At 40.3% G+C, this 19,224-nt stretch overlaps 1 protein-coding gene across 9 annotated transcripts in view; it reads right to left on the reverse strand.

Annotated features, from left to right (window-relative positions):
• TTC7A (tetratricopeptide repeat domain 7A) overlaps positions 1-19,224 on the reverse strand; it is a 179,686-nt gene that overhangs the window by 139,468 nt on the left and 20,994 nt on the right. For all 9 annotated transcript variants that reach the window (XM_074863528.1, XM_074863527.1, XM_074863526.1 and 6 more), the window contains 5 exons: positions 18,317-18,447; positions 16,589-16,710; positions 9,252-9,330; positions 5,796-5,956; positions 5,304-5,367 (listed from right to left, as the gene is read on the reverse strand). In XM_074863528.1, coding sequence (XP_074719629.1) covers positions 5,304-5,367; positions 5,796-5,956; positions 9,252-9,330; positions 16,589-16,710; positions 18,317-18,447 — 557 coding nt within the window. The remainder of the gene's footprint in view (positions 1-5,303; positions 5,368-5,795; positions 5,957-9,251; positions 9,331-16,588; positions 16,711-18,316; positions 18,448-19,224) is intronic.

Raw genomic sequence — 19,224 nt, forward strand, 5'->3', positions numbered from 1 at the left:
CAGAAGCACAACAAATTAAAACTTACTGCCTTGTGAACTTACTGGCATCAGTCTCATTTCTGGTAAGCAACAGGTCACAAGTTACTGGTACCCCATTCAGATGTCTCCACAAAATAGCCCATTACTATTCGTTATCAAATATGACCACATAGATATATCTTATCTCTCACCAGGTATATTTTAACATCTTGTACTGTAGCAGAACTAATTCTGAAACATCACTGAAAGACAGACAGACATAACCCCCAGCCAAAACAGCCCAACAACCCCACACAAAAGGAAGAGAAGGGGAGAAAGTCATGAAGTTTGATTATGGATACTGTCTTGGGTAACAAAGTCACGTATTTGCTATCAGTAATCTGCACTTAGAAAGCTATCTTCCAAGAATTTGCATCCTCCTTGCAAGTTTGGAAACAAGACTTCCTACTGCAAAGCAGAAGAAAAAAAAAAGCTCTCTACCCCATCACTAGCATCTCAAGTTGGAACTATTTATTCAAGAGGCAATTTACAGAGGTGGTGTATTTCCCACTAGAAACATCCTGCAATCCATCTTTGCAGGTCCCAAACACATAGCTTTGCCTTGCAGACCAGTTAAAGAGACAGTCGGATTTGCTATTGTAAGTGCATGACCATGGTTTGGCAGGAACCAACAGAGCAGGCAATCCTGTCTCCAGTTGTCTCTTTCAGCTGCCATAGTCCAACAGCCCTCAAGAAAATACTCATGATGGTCAGCCAGCTGCTGTATCATCACTGGGCTTGGTGGCATTCAAAATTAAAAAAATCCTACAGAAGCAACAAGAGACTCTTCTCCTTCACCAACCCATTTGTTGGACAGCATTATTTTATAAAGCTAGGAACTGCAGAGCTGACAGGTTATAATTATTTCTTATTAAGCATATAAATATGCTTAAAAATGCATGGGTTTAATCTTATTCCATTACAGGCATGCTCACAGCCATAAGTTTGCTCTCACCAGTAAAAAGAACAGAGCAAGTCCCAGTATCTTACTTCCTCCCTCACCATGTATTCTGTGCTCTCAGCCTCTCCAAGGTCAAATCGCCTACAGGGATTCAAATCAGAGATAAGATGGGGATGATATTTCCAATCTTTGTCACACAGGTACAGAATTTATTAGTTTTGGATACAAGAAGCTTCGTTTCCAGTATGACTGAAGTGAACACAGAGACAAAAAAACCAATCCATGTTACCTGGTATGTTTCATGGACTGCATCAGCCAGAATCCCCAGCTGTAAGAGACAGCATTTCCAGGGCTGAATAAAGGGGTTTCGGACTGTACGTTGCAGAAACAAGAAGAGAAGTGCAAACAAAGAACTTTTTCTTTCTTTTTTTTTTTTTTCACCTCAAAAGTAAACACAAAAAGTAATAGAAAAGGGTTCCATTCCTGGCTCTGAGAAACTTTTGGCTAACTTTGAGAGACAGTGCAGTCAACTCGGAATACTCCTGAGAATGGCTATTAAAATAAACAAAACTGCAGCTAAGGGTTAGTCCTGCCAAGCCTCCCCTGCCTACACCCTGCAGCACAAAGCACCAGAGTCCCAATGGCAGAACCAGTGCTGTTCCCACTGGCAGCATGATGCAGAGAAACCACACTGCAGCAAGTCACAATATGCCTTCAGTTCTCCCCACAAACATAGTGGCACTGGTTTTGATGGGTTAAACACAGTAAGGAAGAGGACTAGTGGTTTAAAAATAGGACAGTCCATTTTTTCCAACATGTGATAGGAACACATCATTCTACCACAGCCTAAGCTTGTAAAGGCTGTCACCAGCTGGCCTTCTCCTTGGTCTGAAGGAGAGCATTTTCCTCCTCTCACAAATGCAGCCCATCCATACCATAACTCGGGCTATGCATAAGGAATGAGAATTTAGCCAGGAGGCCACAAACCCCCTTAAAGACAGCCCTGACTGTGGTAATCTTCAGGCTGCCTGATTTGTTTCACTAGATTCCTTCATGAGAACTTACAGCCAGCCACCGTGACTAAGTAACAGCTGGCACAGAGGAGGAGCACTTGCCAACTCAACAACTGGGATGCTTTTCATTGTTTACTGAAATGCCTTAGCTTATGAAAATAGGTTCCCATTTTCAACAGGACAGAAGGAGTACAGGAGGCAACTCAGGAGAGTGTCAGGAAGAAACAGGACTCAAGCTTTCACTATAAGTGTTAATATACCCACAGAAGGAAGCATCTTCAAAGCTATGAAATAGGCTACCATGTTATTTGGACATCTGAAAAACTTTTACATGCTTAAGCTCAGAGACAGAGTGAGTGAAATACTGAAGGAACCCTTAATACCCCTTTAGAAACTATTCTCATTTCACCTCACCAGAACACATGCTCCCTTTCAATGCGAGGGAAGCCTCCATTGCAGAAAAGCTGGGGCACCATCACAAGCCAGAACCCAGCACCACAAAGACCCAGAAAAGGCTTGCTGGAATGTAGGGTCTGGCTCACAACACCTCAAGGCTAATTTCTTTTTTCCCCTTCCCCCTTCCAGGAACAGTTCTTGTAACCCCCATAACATCTTCTGGGGAGTTGCACAGATCCCAGTGAAGCAGATGTTAGCTTCACTTTAGGAAGGCAAGACAGACAGAAAAACTGAGTGAATTTCAACAGCAAACTACCTAGCACTGATCTACTCCCTCCCTGTATGGTTCAGGGGGGAAGAAAAGGTGTTCCAGGTAGGTACTACTTTAAAAAGCTATCATGTCCCCTTTTCATCAAATGTAGTACTTATTTACTTTGAGGTTCTTTGATGATTTATGCTTCTCCCCAGTGTATCTTTGTTCTGTGTCCCCTTCACATGCTGACAATTCTTCTGTGTCTCCTCCCCCCAATTTTGTCCCCCTTGAGCTCATTTTGGAATGGCAAAAGTGAGGAACAGGCATGTGGGACAGCTGTTTGGATTTACAGTCCTGCAAAAGAGTTATAATGGCATGGCTGCTCTTTAGTCTCTTTAAAAATCAGACAGGAAAAGAACCTTTCCAGTGAGTTTTGCTCTGATAGAGCAATCAAAGTGTCAGAGAAACTGGAGAGTTCCCAGCAAGCCAACCTAATTGTATACTTCTGTTTCATTTAAAAGGGTTCATAATTGTAAATACTGAAAGAACGCCTAATCCAGCCAAAATCGAGGAACACCAACTATGTTGCTTACTGGCTTACAGAAACATATCATTATCACTTGCCACTGACACTCCCTCCAGTAAGGAAAATATGTTTTATTCAGTTGTTAACACTGTATCATTAGGGAAATCTCAAATGAAAATCTGCTTCTTATTAACTCATTTTCCATGAGCTTCTGCAAGTTTCGAAAAACTTCAAACAAAAAACTTCAAACAAGCAACAAACCTGTACATGAGAAAACTCACTAGCCTACTACAAAGCTGTCATGGAAAAGATGTCTCATGTCATAAATTAAACAAAATTTCCCCTTCTTAGTACCATAAAACTACAGGAAAATATTTATGGATTGCAAACATGCAAGAATCAAATCACTCCCTCTGTTTCTTCACTTAAGAAGCACATTCCTGTGTTCCCTAGTGTATTTCTATACACAGCTATATTTCTATACACTTGTCCTGTATTTTTGTTAAAACAATAAACTCATGATAGGCCTATTGTTAATACAAGAGAAAGGCTCAGATGTTCCATTTCCCAAAAAACGTAAAGACAGTTATGATTCCTGTAGTGTTCTGCTACAGGATCTCTGATTATTTAAGTACTTTATATACAGCAGATCTAAATGCCTTGTACCTACCTCCAGAAATTTCCTATATATAGAAGACAGCACTTAAGCAAACACAAGTTACTTAGTTAACCTTGAAGTCAGCACAGCAGTCCAGTTCCTATCAATAGCATTTTCACACTGCTTCATCCATAACTTAGTTACAGCAGTTCGCCATTTTACACACTATTGGATAAAACAAGGATAGCTTTCATTCCCCTCAGAACAAGACTATAGAGTTCAAGTTCCCACAAGGCCTTTATGACTGCAAGCCCAGTCCCAGAAAAGGCTGGAGCAGCCGGTACTGTCACTGCTCCAGACCCCTGATCCACCTCCTGCTTGGATCAGCCCTGACAAGCAACGCTGACATGAGTTCTTCCGACTTTTAGAAGTGCATGTGGTGTTCTACAAGTCCTCAGTCCTGGAGTCTCCACTTCCAACTATGAAAAGCCCTTCTAACTGCAGAAAAGCCCTTGAAAACACAAAACAGATGTACTGTAAAGGCTTAATCTAGAAAGCACTAAAAAGCACAAAGTATAGTAACACTCAAACATGCCTGATTAAGTCAATTTAATATTTTGGGCTGGTTCCGCCTCTTCAATTTTCCCCCAAATTTTAAAAGCAAACAATATTAAATTGCCATGTTCTGAAGAAGTTTGCAGGATAGGGGAAAGACCTGAGCCAGAAGAACCAGACAAAGAAAAACTGAAGGAAGCAAAAAACAAAACTTCCATAGTATCTCTTTTCAACTTGTCTGAAAGCTGTTTAAAAGTTCCTAAGAGGGTCATTGAAGCTCCCAGGTTTTCAAATCTCATTTTTAGCAACAATTTAAAGCAAAGTAACTTTCCTTCCACATTTTCAGAACACATTTCTTACACATTTTCTGTACGTTTGCATCTTCTCAGAACATGAAAATGATCAAAGGTTACCATGCAGTTTTCCATGCAGCTGTTTTTCTCTACCTTCTTCCTTTCCTCTTAAAGGAATTTTTTTAAGCAACAGATGTTATAAATAGAAGAAATCTAATTATTTCACTGTAGTTCATTAGAGATGTTTCTGCATGTGACTCCCTGTATCATCATCATCAGAAACTGCCAAAGATCACTCAGGACTGAAACAACTAAAATATTATTCCTGCAGACTAAGGAATGTAAGGAGGATATTGTATCCTGCAAATTCCAAACAATGGGTACCACCATCATGCCTGGCTTTAGGCAAGGCTCCCTTCCTCTCATTCTTGATCCATAAATCCACACAGATGTTTTGAATGGAAACATCCATCTACTGACAGTGTATCTGGATGTCAGAACGTGCATGCAGCTACAGTGAGTGCAGTCACTTCCTCTTCTTGACAACTCCCAAACCCCTTCACTGACAGTCCATTTAATAAAAGTGGTGTTACTAATAAAAGAATAAATAGCATTTCCTACTCAGCAGCTGAATCCTTGCTTCTGTTTATCTAGGGAAGATTCTGTAAACAAAACCAACTAGAAGACCTGACACAGAAACACTAGATATTCCTTTGTGCTATTAGTATTACAAACTCATTTTTAGCTTACCATGGATTCACTGATTAAGAGAAGAAGAAGAGCCTCTTCTATGTTGTCTTGAGGGCAGAAGGCACTGAAAGACAGAACACATTTTTCTGAGTAAGGTCAAGAGTTATTCTGTCAGCCTCTTTCTCATTTCACAAGAGTAGCAGTAACTTGAAACATCTCATGCATAATTCATTTGCTAGGCAATACCTTCTTTTGCAGGTTCACACAATTAAAAGCTCTACTATATACCCTAGATGAGCTATATTGAACCATAAATAGATTATTTCCATTTCATAGCAAAGACAGCCATTTGGTTGGATTTTCTTCCTTCCTGCGAAAGAAAAATCAAACACTTTAATGTTTTACTTTTCCAGCAGGCCTTTTGATGGGAAGTTAAAAACAAGAACACACAAAACTACTACATGAATCGGTGACATAATTAGCAGTACCAAAGAGCGTTCAAACACTTTTCTTCCTTCTGCCAATTAACTGAAATAAAAAAAGGACACTTACTTCTCTTCTGTGTACAGCTCGGGCCTCCGACAAAGAAGATTGCTAACATAAGACTGATCTTCCTTGTTCATGAACTCGGGAAGTGGATCAGATAAAGGGCTCCAGTAACAGTCTTCACTGAGGGAATGGAGAAGTACTTGGGCTAGCTGTTTGGCTGCAGTCTAGAGATCAGTGAACAGTACAGAAAAAGACACATCAGTGACACCTTCTTCAACACAAAAGATTCACCCCTCTCCATGTTCCACCTTGGGAAGGAGATATACCAACAACACAGTAGTACCACTTTTCAGAAAGCTAGAGTAGCTAAAGCAGCTGTTAAAAAGTCTACAGCAGTGGCAGTTTCTTCCCTCCTCTGAAAAGGCCAGCCTTCTGCATTTACATGGTCTTGTTGCAATACTGTAAGAAAAAGGTATCAAGAAGGCCTGACAAGGGACCCTTTAGTGAATGAAGTCAACAGATTGCCACACGAACCACTGAGACAATCTCGCAGATATTACTATCTTAGAATATGATGGCACTCCACTGCATTCTCAACTTCAGCCGAGTCTCAGCCTCAGTCTCAGCCCAGAGGCTACTTTTGTACTAGGTTTAAAAGATCAACCCTTTATCTGTTAATATTACTCTTCCTGCAGCCTTTTATAGCTTCACCTTGGTACTGCTTCTCTTTTTGTTGCAATAATGAAGGGAGGAGAAAAGAAGGTTAGGAACGTCTATATTGAGACAGCCACATCACATACACTCTTTTGAACATCGAGCAGACAAGGATCCTTAAATACCTGCTTTCCGGTTCACACGCATAAGTGGCAAGCTGGGCACAAAAGGGAGCAAGTTAACTTGACTTTGCAAAACTATCTTTGGCATTTGTCCTCGTCTCCCACCCAACAAATCTCTAATTTTTTGCACTGTGAATAGTTGAACATGCAAACAAGCACAGAGACATCAAAATGGGTGGCATCTTCTGTGAACTCAAAAGCAGCACAGCACTCTAAGTTGTAAATACTGCACAGAACAGTGGCAGGCTGAAACTTCAGCCCTCCTCTCATAATACTTGTAAATATTATTTTGGAACTTCTCTGACTACTGCATATGTATCTTATATGTAATTTACACTTTGAGATGTGTTATGAGGTCACTAATAGTAATTTTCTTTTAAATACCAGGATAGGTATGATTGATAACTGAAGCATTACTCCAGTTGAGGTATGACATCTATAGGACCAAATAAATCATACTGAGGTTAAAGTTCCTTTTATCAGATTCAGAAAAATAACTTATTTTGAGGCAAGGTTCTTTATTTCCATCCACCTCACCACACATGAATTCAATGAGAGTCTAAAATGCAACCACAGTAGCCTGTACTGTTTCTTAACACCAGGATGGGAGGTTTCATAGATGTACCTAGCAAATGGGAAAATGATCTGAATATATAATGGTGCCTCAAAGAAATATTGTCACGCACAGCTCCCTGGAAACCCCAAGACCTTCCATGTACTCCTGACAAGTTAAAGAAAGCCTTCTATTTCTAACTAGGCTTTTCTATGCTTTTTATAGCAAGTAACCATGAGCAAAATGGCCTAGGGCCCTGCAACATTAGCCAGTATCATTTTATTATCTCAGTGTGTAATTATTTAGTCAGTTTTACCCCAAGGAGCCAATTCTCCTGTATTTTTTCCTACAGTCTTAGAGGGGAGGGAAAAATAATAAGCCAGCAACAAAAAGATCTCTACTGGTTCACACAGAAGTAGGAGTACAGTTTGTGATAAGCCTTTCAAAAGGCAAGCACCAAATACTTTTAGTGTCTTTGATTTTAACATACAGTACAGTAGCTGTGTAAATTAGCTTCACTCTTGTTTTGAATAAGACCAAACAAACCAGAACAGGCCAAGACTCTGATTTATGTTATTACTGCCTTCAGCTAAAAAAAGCATCATTATGCTTGAAGAACACTGTGATCCCAAAAATTAGGAAAAAAAAAAATAATCATGTGTTTCACTTTCATGCTTGAAAAACTTGTTTAATTAAGCACGTTCCTCCCTTTGTCCCCTTGACAGCTCTTTAAAAATAAGTAAGAAAATGAACATGCAACTTCCAATAAAATGAAAATCCCAGGAAAAACTATTGGATGAACACCTTCAGATTTCCCCTTAGGGATAAATCCCCAGGGGTATTGTACAGCTCTCCCCAGTTGCACAGGGACAGGAGCATCTGAGTGCCACTTTCTGTCATGGTATAGAAACAGCAGATGGTTAGACTCATTTCAGCAAAATGATAAAACAGGCAAGCAAGAAAAATCCCCTGAACCCTGATCTCAATCTGGAAAAGGACACAACCATTTGAGTGTGACAATTATTTAAGTCACCTCTTCTAATTCCCTGCACAAAGTTCCACATGCATCTGTATTCTCAGTTAGGCATAAGGTGGTCCCAAAGCAATGAGAAGTTTCATTTCCAGAACAGAAGTTCCAAAATAGACAAATGTGAGGAACCTAGGCAAAAAAGCACCCAGGATACCCTTTCTGCTCACACTTTCATTTTAGCTCTGCATTTGAATGTGAGCTAGACACACCTCCAGTCCATCCATTGGAACCTGGCACTCTCCCATCTCCAAAATTCTATGCAAATTCATGCCCACATCCCTTGCCAAACTTCTCTGTAATTACACAAAACACAAAGCTAAACCAAGCAAAACACCAAGTTTAGTTGTATCAATGTCAATGCTTTTAAGGCTACAAAGTTTTCATTGTGTTCTTGAGATTGCTATTCTCCATGCTGCTGACCTTGTCGCCTCCTGAGTAACTTCAGGACAAGGTCTCTTAAAGGGGAGACAGGGAAGAACCAGTTAAAGCTCTAAGAAGTTAAACAGGCACATAAATAGCTTTCTCCATGATTTCTTTACCAGAGGCACTCAGGATAACAGGATGCAGAATGCCAACACTAATATTCATAAAATTAAAATCACTCTGTACTGTATTGAAGGGAGTTTTACAGGAAGAACACTGAAGCACTTGAGTATAAAAAAAGCACTGCTTGTTGCAAGAGCCAGAAGTCCTTAATGCTTCTACATGCAAATGCAAAAAGGTGTGCATGCACACACTGAAAAGAGAGAAAAAAACCAAGACATCACCAGAGGACAGTACTGTCAAACTAAATACATCCCTATTTCTACCAGAGCTAGAAAAACGCACTGAAAAAAAAAACCAAAAACAGAAGTAACCCACATGCCCAGGTCTGAAGGCTCAGAGGTTTCAATTGGGCAGGTCTTTGAATTAAGTGCATCACTTGGCACATCACTTCCAAAAGTAAAATATTAAAATAAAATAAAAAGAAAGGGGAAAAAAAAAGGCAGTAATCAATTGAGTGAGGACAAATATATTTTTGTCCTACTGCAATGGTTAATAAACAAAGAGAATTCCTGCATAGCAGGTTACCCCACCTTGCTATCTCCCATTCCCCTTACCATTTTGAAGGTCTGAGTAGCTTTTGTTTCCACAGTCCGTAGTATTTCTCGCAGACTCCTCATTCCTTTCACAATATTTCTATGAGGAAGGCAGAAAAAAACCACATCATAAAAAAATAAAAAAAAAAATCAGCACATTGGAGACAAAATATTTTTATGATGCACCAAAGCTTGGCAACAAACTTGACGTCAAACAAACCCATGAAACAATCACTGAGTGTGCAGTAGCGAGACAAGTCACTCTGAGGCACAGATAGGACAATGGCACCAAGCGAGGTAGTGACTGTAGCATGCCTACTCCAGATGGCTTCCTAGGAGAAGATCACATTCACATTTGACGAAGAGGGGACATTTGGAAGCCTTTCATAACTCATATTTATAAAGCAGATGCTTCTTCTTAAAAGCATCCACATCTCCTCTTCATACACACAGACTGTACTTGTTTGAATTACATTGAGCTTACGTGATGCTTTTAAATGACGATTCCTTTTAGGTGGTGCTTAAATGCCTGGTGTCTGAATGGTCCAGACACATGATGAAATTACAGTGCTTTGAACAGTTTATTATCAGGCAGCTAAGTTGCACTAACTGTCTGTAAGCACAGCTTAACCTGCAATAAAAGAGGGTTAGGCTAAAAACAAAAAAATTAAAAAAAAAAAATCACATTACTCAGATGCGAAGAGGAAAGATTAAACACTGGACATATTAGTTAACACACTTGCAGCCTACAAGCTCTTTAAGGCTAAGGACATGGCCCAACTACCACAGTAACTACAAAACAGTTCAGATCACTTTTATTGCAAGGTGGAAGCTACCCCAAGAAATACCCGCTACCAGAAAAGAAGCAATGTTGTATTGAAATAAAGACAACCAGATAAGCAGTTGTACTGGCACATTAACTGACACTTCAGCTTATTCCAGAATTTTCTGTGCAGACGAAACCTAGATTTCATAAAAAAAGCAAGCCATACACTGTAACAACCTTTGTTGCCAATCTGATTAAATTTTGAAGGTAAGCAGTACAGACTGCACTTGGGCCCACTTTCATGCACTGCAAACCTTCTTGCACTCCAGAATCAACGGCAAACATTTGAAGAAATAAAAAAAAAAAACACTAATTTGAGAGGGGTGGGGGGTGGATGGGCCAGAAATTAAAATGTGATCACATTTACCATGAATATTGGCTACATAAAATGCCACTCTAAAGCTTATGGTCACCGAGTCACAGAATGTGAATGTGTGTGGCCTTACTTCCAATCAATACTCATTTCAAAATTTTAAACTTTGAGGTAATCTGTAGGTTACCTAGTAGTGGGCAATATACAAAGAAGCAACGAAATAAGGCAAGAGCAAAAACACTGGAGACTTGCCCCTGTGGAGAAAGTGGGATGTTGTCTTTTTTTTTTTCTTTCCACTTTCTTTTAAGTAAAAGATGTGCTTTGAATTTATCAAGAGAAAAAAGCTCAAGGAAGTTTTTGTGAGTTGGACTTTAATACTTCAGCAAGTTCTCTTTAATACTTCAGTAAGACATCAGGTGCTCTTCTGTGGGTCTAGAAAAGAATATACCCACAAAGATACATTCTAGACCTTAAACTGAGGAAAGTAGTAAAGCACACGGTGATATTTATGCACATGAGTAGTCACACCAAATCCAACAGAACTGTTCACGTGCTATTTATTATCAGATAGATAAAATCAATAAATACCCCTATCTAAACAAAACGCACCTGCTCAACGGTCTCCTCAGTAACTGAAAACTACTGGCATTTGCTGTGCTTCCTGGGGCTCCTTAAGAGGCTGGACAGAAGAGTTATGGTGTATAATAGTTCTATATTTTCAAGAATGCATGTGTTTAGATTTCTTGTTAGGATAATGGTATTTGTCTTAAAGTGTCAATGAATTCCGTTAACTAGCATCAGAAGGAAGATTAGTGACTGCTTGCAAAGCCAATTAACGCCACATTTGGCACATACTTAAGAGACAAAAAACCTAGAGAATATGCTAAAAAGAGAGTTTTGTTGAAGCACCATTTCAGTTCCACTTTTTAGACAAGGCCATAAACCAAGTTAAGCTTCATCTGAAGTGTCACTGCTCTGGGGGAAAGGGGAGAGGAAAAGGAAGGAATATTGACACACTGAAGTGAATGAAAGAATAAATGGCAAATTGCTGTCCATCTGCAAGTAGTCAAGAGTTGAAACCATGAACCACGTGACAAATGCCTTGGAGTACCTTCAGCAGAAGGTAGGAGTGCAAAATGGGCAGCACGGGAGAAGCACCCAGCACTTGCCACCTCCCAGAGAGGTGCTTGTGTGGTCAGGGTCTCTCAAAGAGCACCTGCTCCACACTCTGAGCTCTCAATTCTGGAAGTGCAAAGCATCTGACAACAATACCAGTTCCACAGGACTGAGGATTTGGTTGGCAGCTTTTGTATTTTGAACTTTATTGAACATTACTGAGCCATGACAGGAGACAGAGCACACCTGCCAGCAGCCTGCAAGCATACCTCACTACAGGAGTCTGTCTTTCCACTCTACTGTTCCAAGTCTGGAGGCCATCTGAACACACATTTCATTTTAAGCATATGAATTGCACTACTCATAACAATATGGAACTTACTGTGTCATTAATCAATGTCCTTCATATACTAAACATGCACTTGAAGAGATTTTTTTAAATTAGGACCTGAAGAAGTTAACAAAGAGAAAAGTATATATTTGAATAGAAATACATGTACGTAGATAAGTGGATGAGGATGCAAACCTAAAGCCTCGGGCAATCCATGGTGAATCCATTTGATCTTCTCTAGATCAGAAACTAAGCAGTCTTGAGCCTCTGCAGAACTTGGACAGAAGACTATCTGGAAATCCCAGTCACTGTTACCTCAAGCCATGGCATCATAAGTGAACGTCAGATCATGGAAATTAAATGAGTTGGAAGAGTCCACGGGCCCCTATTGCACTGCTAAGATGCCAGAAGAAGAAATGAGGAAGAACAAGAAGGGAAAAGCACGTGGTCATTAAACTGCCTTGGTTTTAGCCATAAAAGTGGCAAGAGGCATTTAAAAAAAAAAACCACGATGAAATGCGGTTTAGGATTCAATTATAACTAATCTAACAAAGAGGAACACAGAAAATCATGGGCACAAACTGTGACAAAGAGCACCTCGAGTCCAATCAATCTAGCTTGGCATAAAAATCTGTTTTGTTTGTACAAGTACCCTGTTAATACAGGGTAATTAATTACCAGTCCATGCATCAAAACAGTTGTATCACATTTATGTCATATTGTTGACACTACACAAAATTTTAAGATACAAGAAAATAAAGAAATACACTGTTTTCTATGCAAATTGCCAGGAAAAATATTGATAATGAGCCAGAGTGAACCATGGGCACAGAGGTCTGCAAAGACAGTCCCCCAGCAACATGGGCACCAGAAGATCTTGTTCTTATCCCCACTCACTAAGTGTTAAAACAGTTAGTCGCTAACAGTTGGAAGAGACCATCTTGAGAAGACTACATAGCAGTTTGCAGAGCATCTTTCCAAGGAAAAGGGGTACCTGAAGCACACAAACAGCAGCAACACCATTGCCTCTACCCAGCTCCTCCTGCATCTTGTTCAGGTTTCTAAAAATTTATACTCTCTCCTTAGACAGCTGTTCTTAGGCACAAAATGCACCTGAAGAAGTAAGCCTCTGAATCTCGGATTCCTATCAATGAAGATACAAGTAACTACAACAAAGCGCATTAGAGTTTCCTAATGGCAGCCTGTCTAAGTGGGGTGCTCAAAAAAACCCCATACAAAATAAAAGCTTAGCACTTATCTAGATCCATCCAGTAGGCAGTAAGACTCACTTCCAAATTACCAGCTGCAGTGCCCTGGATAAGGTGCTAGACTGTGAGAACTGAAGAGGAGATATATGACAAGAAAGCCCACATGAATTCCACAGAAGAGATGAATAGTCTGGCAGAGACAGTCCTGCCTCCCTTTGTACATTATATTCTACTGTAAAACAACACATACATCAAGTTACTCTTTCAAAGTACCCCTGCAACAGAAGCCTACAAAACTTCAAAAAGGGAACTGATCACTCTAGAAAACTGACATAAAGGAAGAGAAAGAATTGTGTAATCTTTCCTTACTAACCATTTCCATCAAGGTTTTCCAAAGTCATTTAGGTCGTAACTTGAGGGATCATGAAGAAATCCAATTTCTAATAAATGCTTAATATTTATTTTTCAGAAATTCATTTTCTTCAAAAGTGTCCAATCTAGAGCTTCCAAAACAAACCCCATCCTCTAGAAAGCTCTTTGTCTTGCCTGTGAAACTCCACACATACTTCAAGTGTCATTAAGAGAGCAGCATACATATAACCATTACTTCACACAGGTGAAGACTCTTTGCCCTAAGAAAATAACAAGAACATCTTGACCAAAGCCCCCATAACAGTATAGAGTGTAATACCTGATCAATACTCTGAAAGGAAAGGCAGTAAGAAACAAGCCTAATCTTCACACTTCCACATCAGAAAAAAACCCAAACAAAATCCAGTGCAGATGCTAACATGAAAGGCAACTGACTACCTCCTACAGTACAAAAGCATCTGCCTGCCTGTATTCTGCATCCACAACATCAACATTGCTCGCCAGAAGAATGAAAGAAAGCTTTCTTGGGATGCAGCAGGGCAAACAACTGCAGGAAACGTTTACTTAAAAATATTGTGGTGCTGAAGACACATCTTATTAAAATCATCTGGGACTTCCACAGCTGCAAGACTTGCTGATCCTTACAGCTGACAGCTCAACATCTGAAAGGGAGACTACACCTTGTTTTGCACTGGTGCCTTCTTTCCACTGCACACTGCAAGAGAAAAGGGCATCCCTGACCATGCTCCATGAGGAGCATGCCGGTTCCTGTCAGCAGGAACAAAAGCACAACACCACCACTCATATCCTTCAGCTCTTCTGCCTGGTGAGACAAGAATAAAGCACTTGCTATTTCTTTTGTACACGTGTGCTGCTGGAGAAGGACATCCCACCTGATAGGACCTACCACCCCGCCAGCTTGAGCATTCATCATCCAAGGCTTATTTGCTACCTGAACATGCTGGAAGCAATAAGGAGAACAAAAGCATTTCTTTGAGCTGTTCAATATCAGGTAGAGAAATTTATTATACACATGAAGCGTCCTAAAAAGCTTTGTCCCACTTCCCTTCTTTCCTTATATCCCAATGCTGCTTATGCCCTCTCGTGGCAGAAACCACACATTAATACTAGCTGGGGGCACAGAGACACACTGCTGAGTCTCACCAGGCTCCTTTCCCCGGCAGAAGACCTTTAATTTCCCCGGCTGGTGTTTTTCACTTGCACTGAAGGAGGCGAGGAACGGGTGGGGCTCTGCTCCTGTCCCAGCCACAGGAGCTCCATCACACCGACTGGGATGCTCTTTCATCAGGAGACAGCTACAGAGAACATTTTGCTGCTATTGCAGCAATTCAGCTTACAATCAAAGCACTGCTTAATTCACGTATATATTTTGATTCCAAATTGTTTTCCTGTAGGGTTTTTTTTTTGGTTGGGGTTTTTTTTTGGGTTTTTTTAAGGCTGTCATTAAAATAACATGGGAAGGGAGCAAGCAGGGCCCACAGTAATAGCTAAACAACCCACTAGATATATTGAACTGATGAAGACAGAATTTAAACATTGCTGAATAAAATGAACATGATTGACTTTGATATTCAAAAGGTGCCTAGAGGACATCAGTGCCATATGTTCTAAATGAGATTTTATTACATAGTTAATGAGCTTACTGGCAAGACCTGAGCTTTCTGTTTGCCATGAGAACAGCAAAAAGCTAGGAAAGCACACGCTGTGCCACAGCTGGTCAACCACCAACTCACCCAGGAAAACCATATTACCTGTCCCCTACTGCCAAGGTGATACTGAGACTACGCCTTATACTTGTAAGTCCCTATTTTCTTTACACATAAACTTGTACTGACCTGACTAAAAAGGGTCATTTCACAACATTTGGGCTTTGTGTATTTGTAAGCCTTTGGGTTAAACGAGGCTTACCTGAAGGCACCTCCCATGGATATGCTTACTAGTACAGCTTCACTGTACATGCAGGCTTTTAATGAAAGAATGGGGAACACTGAGGCTATTCACAGCTGCATTTAAAGTCATTCTTGGGGAATAAAAAAAATAGCAAAAAAGCCCTAAATAAGAAGCAATCCCTCCTCCAACAGAGTCAAAAACTGGTATCCATTTTCTACAGAAGAATTTAAACTGATTTTTGCTGGGATTTTTTTTTTTTCTAGTTTTCTTCCTTTCAATCTCCCCTCATTTTTCACCTTCTTCTCCATTCTATTCAACAGGAAAAGGAGAAGGAGTGATGAGAGAAAATATCTTTCATTGAGGTGAAGGTAAAAAACCAGCCAAAATTAAGTATTTTAAAAGATGGTTTGCTTGAAGTTTATATAACTTTGACCAGCAATATTACACAGAGCAGTGAGAAATTCAGTATCTTGATTCCTTGAGAACAGATGGGATAGTATGGTGCAAGAACAGGGAAGGATGGATTCTTACAAATACTGTTTACACATGTTGAAGAAACACTCTCCCTACATGGCAATCTCTCCATCAGCTGAACAGAGTTGATTATGTTTTGAAGACACAGCGTGGTTTAGGTAACAGTGTGCCCTCACCAATGGCCTTTGGAAGTGGGCATTAACAATGTCTTTTTTATTGTTCTTGAGAAGGTTTTCCTCAGGTGAAATTCACTGTAGGGTGCAGATACCAACTCCTCTTGCCCTTCCAAGGTTCACTGGGAGCTGTATTTCAGAGGCATAATAAATACCATGGAGCAGCACTGTTCCTGCATGCATTCTCTCTAGTAAAACCACACAGATTTGGGGTATTGATCGGGACATTTAAGACCTTAAATAAAACAAATAAATAAATGAAAGAAACTACCCTTAAGACTTTACTGAGCTCTAAACCAAGCCCTGTGGCTGAACAGTCTAAAAGCACACAGTAATGTAAATTCTGCTCTCTCTTTAAGGTCAAACTCCACTCATCTCCACAGGGAACAGAGCTGAGTCAAGACAACAAAACTGTTCTACTCCACCCTACTTGTGGGTCTGGAAAAATGAGGCTTAGGACTCTTAAGAAACAGAGACACACAAACAGGAGGGAGGGAAGGATACTGAGGGGACATGAGGTGAGCCAGCAGCAAGAAAAGTCACAACAGAACACATACAAAGAGATAAACCTTCCTCTGTTCTGAGACAAAACATGCAACATTATCTATTTTTATTAACATCTGCATCCACCTACCCCTTCTTTAAGTGAGTCACATAGGCACTCTGTAGAGCTGCTTCCAGGAAGTAGGAAAGTTCAAACTCAGAGTAAGTCACGTTGCTGCCCTTGATACTCCTTGAATGTGTGATGTTTAAGGTCTGCGAGGGGAGGAAAGAAATATCTGGGATTACAGACAACTGTTTGAACTAGCCAGTTCCTCATGAGCCAGAGACATCTCCAACAATAAAATGTTAGCTTCTGCCATAACATTCCTCCTCAGACTCCTTGAAAACTTACCTTCATTAGCTATTCAAAAACCTTTCAAAGTCAACTTCCATGAAACACTCTGCATGCAATGAGTTTTAAAACACTATTCCTTATTACTTTCTAACCTTTAATAAAGTAGAAAACTACACACTAATACCAAGGGCTTCAGAAGTACTACTTCAACCACACAGATGCAGCATCTTGCACAGAAATATTAGTGCACTGTTTGAGTAGGTATGTCTAGCTTAACATAACATAAATATTTCTTAAAGAGTTAGTAAATTATCAGGAGTCCTGATGGAAGAATCTTAGCCTTTCCTGTTTCTCCAATCGAACCCTTCCTGCTTTTGCTTCCGTACTGGTAACAAACACCTTTCATTGCTGAAAGTTGCCCTGTATGGACTCTCCAAAGCAGGATTTTACATCCAGGACTGGAGAAGGCCTATGGACTTTTAGTACACCTATCAGTAATCCTGCATCCTTGTCTCTGTGTCCAGAAGATGAATGAATTAGTTAAAACTCTTTCCCTTCTTCGCAGACACAAGCTGTCAGTAAAAACATTTACATCGCCCAGTACTGGCAGGAATTCATCCTTCCACAAGGGAAGGACAGTACATTTTAAATAAAATGCCATTCAGCCTTTTCCTACAAAGAAACAGACCAGCCAACTTGTTAGCTGGCTTTTTAGTGCATTTTTATACATGCACTAAGCTCATTTTTTCTTTTTTTAATGCAATTAAAAACAAAACCTGGAACAGACACATACCTTTGCTGCTGAGAGGAGCAGAAATACCTGGTCAGAAGGTCAAAGGCCATTAAGTTACAGAAGAACATGTAACATGCACTGCCATTAGTGCTGCTGGTGTCAAGCATAATGTGTGGCAAAGGAAGGGCATGGGAGAGCATGGCATGCCCTGTTAAATTCAGCTAGGCAAAGTTACAGAGGCAGAGACCACTAAGCATGTGCTCAGCAAATCAGTGGCACATATTACAGCTCAGTGGAGGGCTCACAGTACTCATCTTGCTCACCATCCTAGTCAACCACTGACTAAGCACTTACTTGCTAGTAATGATCTAGGTTCCTTCAGTTTCACTTGGAGAAGGTGAAGCACTGTCACTTAAACTGCTATGGCTGACCCAAAAAGGTTACTTTCAGCTCATTAGGGATCTCAATATCCACTACTGTGTATCATTTACACAGCAGATATGCAAAATGCCCTGAGTTCCTTCATGCTGGCACTTGCTATGCAAAGTAAGAACTAAACTTGAGATACAGCCTGAGCACATCTGAAGTATTCAGTGCTTTCCAGACATCATTCTCAGAGGAAACTGGGAGAGACCAGATAAATTGCTTATACTGAGACACCTCACTCCTTCCAGCTTGTTCTTGTACTTCTTATTGTCTATGATCACTTGATATTTCCCCATCATTTTTGCTGTCAAAACCCTGGAAATTCCACTCAGGACACCAGGTAACACCCTGAGCACATTTCTTACCTTTTCAAGCTCCTGCAAGTACACCTGGGCAATGACACACGCTGTCTCAAAACAAGACATGACTTCCTCCTCCCTTTCACACAGTCGAGCACGTGAGGCAACTGAGTTGGTTGAACGCTCCAGTGACAGACCTGCAAAATGCCAACACCTTCTTTAACTGGAGCCTATTAACAGCAGTATGGCCATGTCATTCCTTCATTTACAAGCTGACAGGAAAGTTCTTCACAGGTGGTTTTCCCCCTTGTTTTAATGACTTTCAGGAAGAGACCCCCAGAAAACATAACTCCTACACATGCAAGGCATTTTTGTCATGCTGCTCAAACACATAGTGCCTTTCAAACACTTTATGAAGAAAGTATGTACAATCCCTCTGGTAGGGATGAGCAGGCAGAGAAATTAAGGCCTGTTTTTCCAAAGACAGCTATAGATTTTGGGTGCTTCAGCGCAAGTACTGTTTCAGAAACACCCTGGCACTGGATTTGATAATTTCTAAGCATCCACTATTCCAAGTGAAGCCTTCAATAAGCAGAAGTTTTGAGGGGAAAAAAAACCTGGAAAATTATACCAAAACAAAGTTGGAAAATCTGAGGCCTCTCTTGGAAAATCTGAGCACATGCAAATTGCACATGGACACACAGCAAGCTCTTGGCAAGGCACAAGAGATTCCTAACCACAAGATCACCCTCTTTTCCAAAGAAAGGAAAAAACCCTGAAAACCTTCTTTGTATCATCACCCAACCCCACTTACAAAGAGCATGTTAATTGAAGACCCACAGCTATTGTCCCTACATGAAAATCTTTTATTACCAGATCCTTGTCTAGCATCACAGTATGACATCCTTTATATCTATGTATCTATTTGGAAAGGCTACACATCCACATACCAATTTTACTTTGATCAGTGTAGG

The sequence above is a fragment of the Strix uralensis genome, chromosome 3 (assembly GCF_047716275.1).
Source record: "Strix uralensis isolate ZFMK-TIS-50842 chromosome 3, bStrUra1, whole genome shotgun sequence".
Classification (NCBI taxonomy): domain Eukaryota; kingdom Metazoa; phylum Chordata; class Aves; order Strigiformes; family Strigidae; genus Strix; species Strix uralensis.